This window comes from Pseudorasbora parva, chromosome 4 (assembly GCF_024679245.1).
Source record: "Pseudorasbora parva isolate DD20220531a chromosome 4, ASM2467924v1, whole genome shotgun sequence".
In the NCBI taxonomy this organism is placed as follows: domain Eukaryota; kingdom Metazoa; phylum Chordata; class Actinopteri; order Cypriniformes; family Gobionidae; genus Pseudorasbora; species Pseudorasbora parva.
In genome coordinates this window covers 37,527,884-37,541,223 of record NC_090175.1, presented here as the reverse complement: position 1 = coordinate 37,541,223, position 13,340 = coordinate 37,527,884, and the positions used below count along the sequence as shown (strand labels likewise).

Below are 13,340 nucleotides of genomic sequence, written 5' to 3'. Positions count from 1 at the left end.
AGGCACCGTCTCGAAAAACAGTCTCGATGAATCGATCTACAAGCACTGTTCTAAGTGAGCTGGTCGATTGGACTTAAGTTTGTGAAATGTAATAACATGGACATTTTTATTTTTATTTATTTATTTTCTCTGTTGTGTTCAGTGTTTTCTTCCGGAAACAACGGACCATATGAGATTCCAAGTCACAGTTCATCACTTAGCAGAGCTCTCGTCGCTCGATGAGTCGAGACTGTTTTCCAAGATGGCGCCTGTTCGTGAACGCGAAATGCGCTCTGTTTATAAAGTGTCTTCTTATTAAACTGTTTGTACTCTTACAAAGTTATCAATGCTTCGGTTTGTATGTAGGGACCCTCATTATGCTACCGTGTTAGTGTGAGGCTATTTTTAGCCTTGTTAGTGGTATTAACTAGCGATTTAATTTCACTACCCTGTGCCCCATAGACAAGCATTATAAGCTAATCTGTTTTTAAAGATAAAACTCTTTACATTCGATTTCCATGAAAACGCATCCCAGAGAACGATCTACTCTGTAACCATCTGTTAATTACCCCTAGGTTCATTTCTCACCGGAGTTGTCCTTTAAAGATGACTTTGTCTGATAGCATTATTTATTTATTTTTCACATTTCATAATATAATTAATTTAACCACGATAACCGTATAATGAATATCTGACATAGCCCTAGCGCTGACTGATATCAGCAGTTCCAATCTGATTAGTTGGCTTTACTCCAAGTTCTGGTTAGGTCAGTCAGTACAACTGGAAAGTCATGTTAATCAGTGTAATCTAAATATGCTTTTGAGGAAAAACTAATCACCAAGTCATTGGTGTTCACTGGTAATCTATTTCAGATAATCCAGAAGATCCAGCAGATAAACAGCAGGTAAAACTGGATGGTCACTTTACATGCAAGTCAGACTTTGTATTTATACAGAATAAGCTGCAATGAAGACTAGATTTTTGTCTGTTAACTAAAAGTCAAGTATAGTTTCATATACTTCCATGGTATTACAAAAGTATTTTTTAGATAACGAAGAGTAAGATTGAGAATTCTTGCTTATGGAGCAGTGTTAATCGCCAGTTGGCCATTAACATTTTTATGAAATTCTAACAATGCAATGTTGTGAGAACATGAAAACAAACAAACGTGAACGAAACTAAAACTAAAACTAAACTGTAAGTGTATGTAAGATTGTGGCAAAAAGTGGTACTGCAATCACTTTCAAATTACTGTAGAGCGATGTATCCCCTGCACAGCTGGCAACCTGGATGCCGAACCACTACTGACTTTGTGATTGGTAAATAGGTGGAGGGTGGAGCTTCAGGCCAAAACACAACATCAACATCAGCATCAGTTGAGGCCTGCAATAATAACTTTTAAATGACAATATCCTGGCTGGACTACTGTTGTCAATGATATAAGTATTTGAAGTTAACATGATTTCTTAATGTCTAGAGACATATCAGGGCCATTTCATGATTAATTGAAATACATTTCTTACATACAGTTCCTTAAAAGTGACAGCAGCCTAATAATTCCAATCTTTCTGTGTTTTTAATGTTAATCAAACAACAAAGAAAAAAGACTCGCTCACTGCTCTTGACTAAATCACTTTTGGAAGTTCAATAAGGCTTCATCTGCTTAATTTATACAGTGCAGTGTTATTTTACATTTGATTACTTAAAATTGTAAGATATATCCTGAAAAACCAACAGTTCATTTTACTTGTATCTTTGTTATGCTGCATTTATATGTCCTTTTGCTTATAATTTGTTCTTATTTTATTGCTGACTGTTTACTTGTCTTAATATTTTAAATTTAAATATTACATTTGGTTTTGAAATTGGAAAAGAGAATAATGAATTTTCAATATCTAAAATTTTGGTGTCAACTTTCATGGCCGGTAAAAATTTGTTACAAGCCACCAGCCATTGGCAGGTGTGGCAAAAACTTAGTTTTAGTGCCTGTGTGTGTGTGTGTGTGTGTGTGTGTGTGTGTGTGTGTGTGTGTGTGTGTGTGTGTGTGTGTGTGTGTGTGTGTGTGTGTGTGTATATTAACAACCTTTTTTTTTTCCTTATCTCAGAAATGTGGACACTGTGGGGTGCTATTTTAACGATCTAAGCACATGGTCTGAAGCGCATGGCGCAGGTGCACTTTTGCTAGTTTAATGACAGAAAAAATGGTCGCCACACCAGGCACGTGGTCCAAAAGGGTTGTACCTAGTTTCTTAATGGGTGTGTTTTGGGCCCTAATGTGCAATAAACCAGAGTTGCATCTCCCATTCCCTTTAATAGCCAGTTGCTGTTAGAAGAAAATTTGGTCCATCAAAGTTAAATGACTGAGGTTGTACCTGAAAGCAGAGCAGCCCCAAGCACCGTGCTTGTCTGTGAGGATGTTTACAATCTTCTGGATGAGCTGGGTGGACGTGACGTGATCCCGGTACTTAGCGGCCCTGATCAGGTGATCGCACATCTTCTCCTCATCACGTTTCTCAGCGGCATACTGAGCACATTGAGACTGCCGGCAGAAGAAAACAGCCTTGTGAGTCATCACAAGTTTATATGCGTCCATTTTTTTAATTAATTAACATATTAAACCTTTAATTCAAATCTTGTATCCATCTTTTAAAGCTACTACACAAAACATGTTATAGTATAATACCCACCGCATACAAACATGTTACTTGGAGGCACAAGTGTACCCCTGTGCTACATTTACCTGAGAAGAATGCTGTCCATCAGACAGGGTGTAGAAAACAAAGCACAATACATCATTAGAGTGTGTGTTGACGCCTGAGCGTAAGTGTGTGTGTGTGTGTGTGTGTGTGTGTGTGTGTGTGTGTGTGTGTGTGTGTGTGTGTGTGTGTGTGTGTGTGTGTGTGTGTGTGTATGCGGGGTAACTCCATACACACAGGAAACAAATGGAACTCTGGGTCATTTCCAGCCCGTTGTCACAGTGATTAATAACACTGGACATGTATTTGCTAATGCCTTTGGGCTACGCTAAAAAATGTAGAAACTACCCATAATACATGAGGAGACATTTTTCTTTGTCAGAATTTGTTATCAGAAAAGCCTTTGAACTCAAATGCAATCCTTTAACAAAGCACCTCGCACTGTAAATATCACTTTGATAAAACTAAATTCCATTTTATCTGTTTGTACCAAAGTAGAAGAGTAAATGAAAAAGCCGTCCTTTGTGAAAACCAATGTCCCAATCAGAATCAATAAATCAAGAGATGAGCAACAAAGCTGGTGAGATGCTTGTACAAATTCCACTCGGAATAAACGAACAGCCCAAAGCACAAAACAACACAGCTTCATTTTTCCTCCCTAGCAAACAGCAATCAAGCGGAAAGGTTACAGCAACCACTAGAGCTTGTTTTAATGTAATTCCCTCTGCTTCATCCATTGCCCGTTATGGCCCTAAATTAAATTAGCCTTGGACAGCACCCATCTCAGACAACAAATACAGTAAAGGCAGCGGTCTGGTGTGGCAGCGTCGGCAGATGCAGAAGCCTGCCTCTGCAAAGTTAACGGTAAACGCTCCAAAGTGCCTTCTAATGGGCCCTCCTCTCCAATTTGAGCATCGACTCTTCATGTATGACAGAAAATCCATAGAGATAAATCACATTAGGGAGGCTTCCCTCTCCTAATTATCAATCTGTGTCTCATTTCGCTGTTCTTAACTCTGCAGTGACCTTAAAGCCATGGGAAGAGGATGGCGGCATAAAAGGGAGATAAAAGGTAAAGGGTGAATGTTTAAATGTGAACCTATTTGGATGTCTGGCGTAACAAAAGAGCGGGAATAAAAGAACGGAAAGAAAGACAGCGATTTGTCTCTGTTCAGCGTAGAAGGTCATGTCTGGGTAAGAAATGGAAAACTCTAGATGGGTAAAATTCGTTTTGATGAAAGAATGGAAGAAAAAATATGAATAAGAGTTGACAATAAAACAACAATAACAAGTGTGCAAAGATTATCGATGACTTATGCAACTAAGTACTTTTTTAAATATTATAATTGTAATATTAAATTATAATGTAATGACTATGAGACAGTCATAGTTGCACATATGTGAAATTTGTAGTATTAATTGAAATAAAAGTTTGATGTGCTTTCTGAGCCTTATCAGAATAGTTTCAGAAACATAAAGAGCAATCATCCATATTTTTTCATTGTTCCCTTCCACGAGTGATTAACACATTATTAATTAGCTGTCATGACTTCAAACACTTTGGCATAAACAGGCACTTTATCAACTAGTGTCAACGGCACCAAATCCCTGAGCTCCATAATGGGCTTCGTAATTTTCATGAACTTCCTGACAAATGGCTTCCTTGCAGCTGAAATTACAGGCTGAATTATAGGAAACATCCAGGTGAAATGCATAGCTGTGACATTATCTTCCCGTTTGAGGCTGTAACTGTAGTGACATCCTAAGACTTTTGGAAACTGTACGAGGTGAACTTAAATCAAAGGGTCTTGCACATGTTTGGCACTCCACTGAAAGGGGAACCAAAATCTCCAGTCACAGCGCAGCTGAAGTACAAGACATTACGGCAGAAACAAAACCATGAAAGTATTGTGTTTATGACTTCAGACAGAGTAATAATCCACATCTCCAAATGTTCTGTGTTCTGGAGAACTAAATCGGACAGGGTCAGCACTCATTTCCTTCAATGGACTACACCTACGACATGCCCATTAGAGCCATATTATTACAAAGGGGGAAAAACGGTATCGTCTACAGAAGTCTAACACTATTTAGTCAGCATTACAATAAAGGTCCAAATAAAATGCATAAACGCGTTTTCTTTCTTTCTTTTTTTTTTTGAGTGTAACAAAAGTAAGCAACTGAATTATAATATTATAAAATATTTAAATGTATTTATTCCAAATACATAAAAAAAATAACGTAACAATTTAGCATGTTTCATTATGTTTAACAGTTTTTCCCCCACTTTTTTTTTTCTTTTTTCTTAACTACGTGTGTTTAAAAAAAAAAAAAAAACGCACTCCAGTAGCAAGACTCTCTTCATGGGTAATTTATTTAAGAATCAATCCTGGTCGTGACATTTCATGACATAATCCACACAAATAGCAGAGATTACTAATAATATGTTGAAAAAATTATAAGGTTTTAGAGAAAAAAATAAAGAAATACTATGTCTGAAATACTGTATTTGCTGCATGTTTTTTTCTTGGTAAAATTGTAGATATAAATAATTGAACAACATCTTTTAGGGTACTTACTGCCATTCATGTCTTCTGAGAAAAGGTAACTGGTTTCTGAAATCTTCTAAATGTGTGTGATTCTGCATCTACGCAATAGGTGTCAGTATAAAGTACAGGCCTATTGTGGTATAGTCCAGTGGAACAAAATTCACACTTCAATAAACTCTTCACATTCAGAACCTACAGATAACTAAAGCACAATCAAATAAAGATGACTCCCCTATTTACCAGTAAGCAGATCCCAGCATTTCTCTGTAACAACATATGAACAATCATGGACTGCAGTCTTTCCCTCTCCTCCCTAAACAGGGTAGCAAGGTTAAAAAATAATCATCTGCTAGGGACCAGAACTCATTATGTTCCATCAGCCCCTGTGTATGCGAGTTAGTTAGTGTGACACGACATGGCCAGGCGTGCATGTAAGTCTACACGTTACATACGCAGTGAAGGGTTTGCGGTGTTTCTTCGAGAACGAGTCCAAGCAGTGAAAACAGTAGGGATCTTGTTAAACTGCTTGATTTGCACTCTGTTGACAGTGAAGTACATAGCACCGTGACTATCATCTTTCTCTTCTTGCCAGTCCCTCCCTCAGGGTTTCATTTACACCAGGAAACTGTCCTACTGAAGCCTCTGTCCTTGCAGAATGAGGGAATGCAAATGCAGTGCGGAGGATATGCATGCATCGTTCAGAGAAACAAAATGAAAAATGAAGAAAAAACTTGTGCATGCCATGTCATTCAGCCAATCAAATCCGAGCGATTTTCATTGCACTTGATCTTTTGACCCACTTTCTTTCCAAATTTAAAGTCGCCACATTAAAATTGTAGCCAGGGGAATTCAGACAAAAGCGAGCCAGGAAAGCAAAAAGTGACAACCAAGAAAAATGAAGGTTTAAAAGTACAATAGCGAACAAAAGTCACAGAATGACAAAGGCTGACAGGCACTTCAATTCCGGAGCGATACTGCTGTCAGCCAACGCCTCTCTGTATTGATTTCCCTCCATCCCTTGTTCCCTCGGCGATAGATGGTGCAGGAATCTAGTGCGAAGCAACTAGAGAGAGAGAGAGAGAGAGAGAGAGAGAGAGAGAGAGAGAGAGAGAGAGAGAGAGAGAGAGAGAGAGAGAGAGAGAGAGAGAGAGAGAGAGAGAGAAATGCACCCCTCCCCCCCTTCTTTTACAGAGTCAGGGTGACCATCAAGGTTAACACAGGTGCAACAACTTATCAAAGTATCTCTGGCTTCTCTCTTCCCCTTTTCTCCTTCCTTCATTTTGTGCTTTTAATGGACTAGTCACAATGCGTAGATGGCAGATTCTTCATCTTTCCTCCCACCCCCTCTCCAAAAAAAAAAAAAAAAAGCATTTCTTTGGTTCCATTACTCTACACGGGCCACGGGCAGCTGACTCCTGCAACTTCAAGGTCACGGTGTGTGAGAAATTGTAGGAATTAACTGTCCTTTTGAGGTGAAAAATAGTCAAATGAAGGAGATGTGCGGCGGGTGAAAAATGAACACGTCTGCTGGCAGTCGGCGAGGAGCAGGTGCGGATGAATGTGAATGCAGGATAATGTTTTTACTTCTGATAAATAAAGGAAACGCGTATGAGCCAGAACCCATTGAACAACAGACTATGAACAGAGCTCAACTGTTGGGAAGGTGATAGTTCAAATAAACAGTCTAAAATTATATATTCACAAGCAAGAAAAAACACACACACACACAAAAAAAAAAAAAAAAAAGATATATATATGATGTTGTTCTTATATTATAATAATGTGTTTAAAGAAAGGCAACAAATGGATTCTTGTGATCATACTAGTAAAACCTATGATGTTAAATATGTTAAATAATGATCTTGGGAGTTTAATTTCTATGCCTTTCATTTCTATGCCAAATTTGGTAGCACTCAAATTTATTTAAATCAAAGTCATCTGAAGCTTAAAGCTACACTGTGTAACTTTTTTAGTTTATTCTTAGCTAAAATCACTTAGTTCTTTCAAAAATATATGTGCTCATTAATGTATATTTACTTCTTTCAAGTAATAATGCATTCTCATAATTTTATAATATACCATTGAAAATACATAAGTGTTGAGGGTTCAGATGGCGGTCGCCATGTTGCTCCTCCATCTTGAAAGTACATTTGCCAAAGAGGGACATACCCGTAAATTCAAGCTACGCTTTTCGCGTTTTTACACTCGATGGCACTGTGTCGAATGTGAAGAGGAGGATTGCTTGAGGCTGCTATATGATGATGGAGGATCACTCTTAAGCCCCTTTCACAATGCACGTCGGACCCGCAATATTCCCGGAACATTGCCGGGTCGCCTTCTGTGTGAAAGCAACCACGTCCCGGAATTGATTACCGAATTCGACCCCGGTCGGGGACCTAGTAACATTGCGGGATATGTATCAGAGTCGCCAAGGAAGCGGAAAAGAGAATTAAGACGGCAACGCAACGGGCAAATCAACAACACAAAAGTAAATACTGGAGTGGCCTTTCCAAGATGGAAAGAGCTCATGAGGAGCAACGATTTTAAAAAGAACGCCGACATTGCCTGCTTTCTTCTCGAAAGGTAATATTAATTCAGCCTATTTGTGTATATTGGAAGTTTTATTGTTGCTTGGCTAATTATATCATGGTGTGCTGTGCATAACACTAGAACGACGTCTAGGATAGTTTTCCTCGCGTCAATGATGAAAAAGTATTGTTTACCTTATAACATAAATCCGTGTTCTATGACGGATAAAATGAGATTAATATTTTAATTGCATTATAATTTGTTTGCCTTACGCTAGTGATGTCGTACAATATACAGAATAATGATAGCACTGATAAAAGTTACTTTACTAAGAGCTTGCATTCGTCTGGGAACCTGATAGCTGATGTTAGCAATGAACTGGTTATTATTCAGTTCTATTATTCATTTTACATAGATTAACTTGATCATAGATCATTTGGTAAATTAAATAACTGCAAATTATAATAGTTTTCAAAAATTACCTCATCACTTGAGTTGACGCAACACTCACCGAAGAGGTCGAACTGAAAGCCATGACTAAATCGGCCACCGTAGGAGTTGAAACGAAATCGAAATTGAGAGGAGCAGAAACTATTATTCACTGGATGGTCATATACCTTTTCACCACTAGATGGGAGAAAATATCACACAGTGTAGCTTTAATTATCACATTAGGTCATATCACAATTCCTTTTTTTCATCCGCAAATTTTTACCATTTTCATGGTACCGCTTAAGATATTTAAGACTGCTAAGGACCTTAAATTTGAACAAACTGAATTTAAAGCTGCACTATGTAACTTTTCCATCTGCTGTAGGGCGCCTATTCAAAACAAAAGCCATGAAGAAAAAAAATTACGCCAAGTTTGAGTGCAGAATATTGGGACAGGTGTTTTTTTTACCTTACAGCCAGTGGAAAAGAATCAGGATAGGACTCAGGCGGAAATCATGTTCATGAATGTGATTATAAACGTTACTGTAGTATGAAGCAGAGCAGGACCACATGTTGTGGAGCTGAGCAAGGCCGCTGGAGGAATTGTTGCCGAACACACGGCTGCGAGAGGCGCCACTTTTATTATGGCGGGATACAGTCGCTGGCACAATTTCCACTTTTCCGGTCAGGAGTATGAGGTGACATGAGGTGTGTTTAAAATGATGTTATGACGTTACTCTGTGCAGTCGCTCAGCGGCTGCTGTGACACTTGTTGCACACTGCTAAAAGTAAAGCGTTTCTTCAAAATAAAACTGGAAACCGAGGGTAACGCAGATATGACTCAATTGGCCCCGCCTCATTGGTTAACATAGCAATTTTCTCACAATGTACAAATAGCTAGAAACATTTGGGATATCGTAAGAACTCAACTGAACAAAATATATAACACTGGCCAGTTGGTTTTTTGATTTTATTCACTGGAAAAATACTGCATAGTGCATGTTTAAGACTTAAATAATGCCACTTTTTTCTAATGTCCAATCACAATAATGCAATGTCTGAATTCTCTTTTCTCAGCAAATATTGATAAATCGATCAATCAAACCGCATATCAAATACTTAATTATTTGTGTCTAATGCTGCTTTCATGTGCTATCAGAATTATAGTTTTCTAGGTAAAATTGCACACGAGCATCCTTAGATGCTGTGTTTACCACTGGGAAGTTCGGAAATAATTAATCAAATAAAATAATACACAAATTCCCGAGATGGGCATGCCATAAACTTTCAACGTGGTGGTGGGGGAGAACTACTGTTGTGTCAGGTATAATTTATTAGTTTCTCCACAAAGACAGCTAGATTTTCTTGTCATTAATTTAATGCAAATTTACATATACAAGAAATCATTTGAAGTGTATTGTATGTTTTATACACAGTGGAAAAAAGCCTGCCTTTGACCGAAATTACACAATCATCAGAAAGCAGACTATTCGTTTTCAGTGCATGTGACACTACATATAATTTTATTTTTCCCCAATTAATAAACAAGACTAAACCTCCACGATTCCTGTTCATTCTGACAACAAAGCAATTGAATGCAACAAGCTCATAATCACGACTTCAGAAGTGGGAATGATCAAATTTCCGATAGCACGTAAAGGCAGCATAAGCTCTCAGTGTTCTCAGTGTGAGTGTGTAGTAAGGACTAGCGGAAGCAGAAAAGCTCTATTCACGAGAGTGTCATGGACGGCATACAGTATAATGACCTGCTGCACTGCTATCACCTGGGGAATTAATTAAAGAAAAAAGAAGAGAAGACAGAAAAAGGGAAAGACAGAAAGAGCATGTATTCCACAAAGCCATTATTTGAGGTAAAAGACATTTACGGTGAAGCTAAAGGATAGGATTATCAAAAGGCACAAGTGTAACCTTATCAAAGCTCTAAGTACACATCATTTAGATTTGCTTTTGTTTGGCTAGTACAGATAACCGTCAGAGGCTGGAGGATTAGTGAACATGCACGCTGGAATAATACGAGGTCATGAGTCTCATTTCGAAGTTGATGTCATTAACTCCTGTTCTTCTCTTACAGGAACACAGACACTAAATGCTAATGAAGTGACCCATCACCTCTTTTCACACACACTTCAGTCGAGAGTCAACTCAATTACACTACATCACTTCAAGATCAAGTGAAAGGTAACAAAAAAAGAGCAAGAGAGTGAAAGAGAAAACAATGACCTCGTTCTATCACATCCAAAAGATCTGGCCTTGTGGCCCAGTATCCTCCACATTTCATTTCTAATAAAGAAAGACTCTCATTAAAGAATGAAGTCACTCTCTCTCTCTTAATCTGTCCTTTCTTTTCTCCCTCGCAGGTATCGGCTGCCATCGTACAGTTGTTACCGGAAAAATCTTTTCCGTATTAGAGATCCTATTAGAAAGAGAACACTAAAAGATAATTGGATTTCCAGCGGTTATCTCTGTGTCCGTCAGGACCCTGCTGTCCCTGTAATCTCACTCTCAAGGGGTAAAGATAACTCAATCCCAGAGAGGATGGATGAGCGTGTATGTGTGTGTGTGAGACACAGAGACAAGAGGGGAGCGGGGGAGTGTATAAAGGCATATGTTATCCATCTAAGTAATAAAAATGTGTCTAAATCACTGGTATCCACCATCATCTCTTCTGGTGGATTTGAACCCTGACAGAGAACAAACATAAATTTATTTTTATTTCCTAAATAATTCACAGAATGCGCTGGAACAAAGGCCGTCTCCAATGCTGCCACCTTTCTCCTAAGACCCATTCCTCAATTGAACAATACACTATACGTTGAAGTTCATGCTTCACATACAAGCATGCTATCATTGAATAATGCTTAATACAGTGTACAGTTTTCAGACCAGTAGTTTGTTTGATTTGTTCTGAAACAGACATTAAAATGTCATATTGTTACATTTTCTCCTTGGTTCAGTTTACAGTGAACCACAGAATCCTTCAATAATCCACAAAGTATGCTTCATGGTTATCATAGCGAAAATGGTCATTTTTAGTTTTTGGAACAGATTGAAATGGAACCAGATCTGAGAGTGGCATTCAAATTAATAAAATTATTATAATAAAATTATTAATTTAAATTAAGTGTAAAAACACTATAATGCATTATTTAGATGGGGTTCATTTTATAAATTATGTTTGAGTTACATTTATTAACAGAGGAACTGTAATTTCATGTACCGATTTAGACAAGATAGAGATTGCCATAGCTTTTAATAAAATGGAAGTGTCCACTGTCTTAATGTGGCCATTATAGAGGCTAATGTGCTCTGGATGTATAAACCTCATTGAAATTATTTGAAATTATTGAAATTATTGTGCAGATGACTTATATGATGAAATAAACATGACTATAATTTCCTGAATTTGTATTTTACTCAGTAAAATTGTAAAAATCAGACAGTTGTAAATCCTGAAAAAAGGTTCACCTGGCAGTAAGTCTTAAGAGAAATAAGCACAAAATGTATGTTTATTCGCAGTATTCCACAAAGGAAGTTAAAAAAATAAATGAGAAGTGATGTGGGAAACAAATAATACACCATTATCGCACACATTTCTACAGGGCAGGATTCGATTTCTCAGAGGACCCCTAAATTAGCCAAAAAAACAGCAGGTCATTTTCTCTGTAATTTTTTACTTCGGATGAATGAGAAAAACACAGATGTGCAATTTACCTAAAATCATAAAGGAAAACTAGCCCTATTCGAATAATGCTGTTGATCACAGTCAATTAACAGGTAGTCTAAATTATCCTTATTCTGAATGTAGTCAAAACTACAGCATTAGACACAGTAATTCATGAATGAAACAAGGTTTTTAAAAAAAGAAGAAGAAAAAAATTCGAACTTTCGAACCATTCTGGTTCTCATGTCTCATATTTCATGTTATTCCCTTAAACATCCAAATCCTGTGTAAACTACTCTTCAGGATGGAGAGGCAGTGCGATTCCCCCAGGGGCATCTTTCACTGGCCTGTTATTTTTATTGTGGCCGTGCAAAATGAAACCAGTGGCTCAGAGAAGATGGCAAGAGCCGGAATGGAGAAAAATCAATACAGCAATATCTGTGCTGCACTTATCGGAGGCTTACTGCTTTTCAGGGGTCACAGAGGAGCAACTATATCTAAGTGAAGGGTTTCAATACTGAGATAGATTCTTGAGAAATATGTGCTATGTACAGACTTAGAAGACATGTAATGAGAAAAAAAATGCACTTAGAAAAAATGATTAAAATCATAGAACTTTGACAACTTTCTCCTGATGGTTTTTCAGTAAAAAACCACACTGTGGTTTTTCAGTAAAATATTTGTATGCAATTTAGGAATTTTGCTATGGACATCCTAGATATATGACACAGACCTACTTTTAGGGAAGCACAAACTTGTTGCTGTGTTTTGTTTTTGTTTTTGGGGGGGATCTCAATCCATCAAAAAACTATTGTACATGTAGCCAATGTTCTTCTTAAGAAGATTCACTGCTATCTGCCTGTCTGTCCAACAACTGTTTCTTTAAATAAAGTACAGTTTGGGTCACTGGTGCTCCCCATGGTTTTAGTCATGAAAAGCTTAAGACTAGATCCTGAGTGACAAAATATAGCATAATTGCACCTGACAGTGCTGGCCTAGCCATGTGAAACAGTCTGAGTGAATAACCCTGCTCCACAGAGAACAGCATTATGGGGGATTCTGAGTAGAGAAATAAATAGTGGCCTTTTATTCATGCAGTGTTGAGGGTACATAGTTTCATCGTATTTTTAAAATGGATATATTTAGCTGAAGAGTGTAACATCTCAATGTATTTTTAGCATTTTTATTAGCATCCAACTAATGTGCCTGACATTGATCATTTGTGCATCACCCCCCCTCCCCCCTCCCCCACATTTGGCAGAAAATACAGCAGTATTTCTGAGAATAATACATTCTCCACCATGCTGTGAGTGAGGCTGGAAAAGCAGAAAGAATCAGACCAGAGGGGCCAATTAGAGTGAAAAAGGAAAGCTAAGCATGTCCCTAGAGTGCGGCCGTCTTCCATTGAGCGTCTGGGAGAATGTGGCCAATCCTGGGAATTTGGGGCATTGGGAATGATGAGAAAGGGTGTTC

At 37.9% G+C, this 13,340-nt stretch overlaps 1 protein-coding gene across 1 annotated transcript in view; it reads right to left on the bottom strand.

The window, feature by feature from the left end:
• The window catches only part of lrba (LPS-responsive vesicle trafficking, beach and anchor containing), a 334,073-nt gene that overhangs the window by 159,668 nt on the left and 161,065 nt on the right, over positions 1-13,340 (bottom strand). Inside the window, 1 exon segment of the mRNA XM_067441679.1 lies at positions 2,352-2,518. Within this exon segment, the coding sequence (XP_067297780.1) occupies positions 2,352-2,518 (167 nt within the window).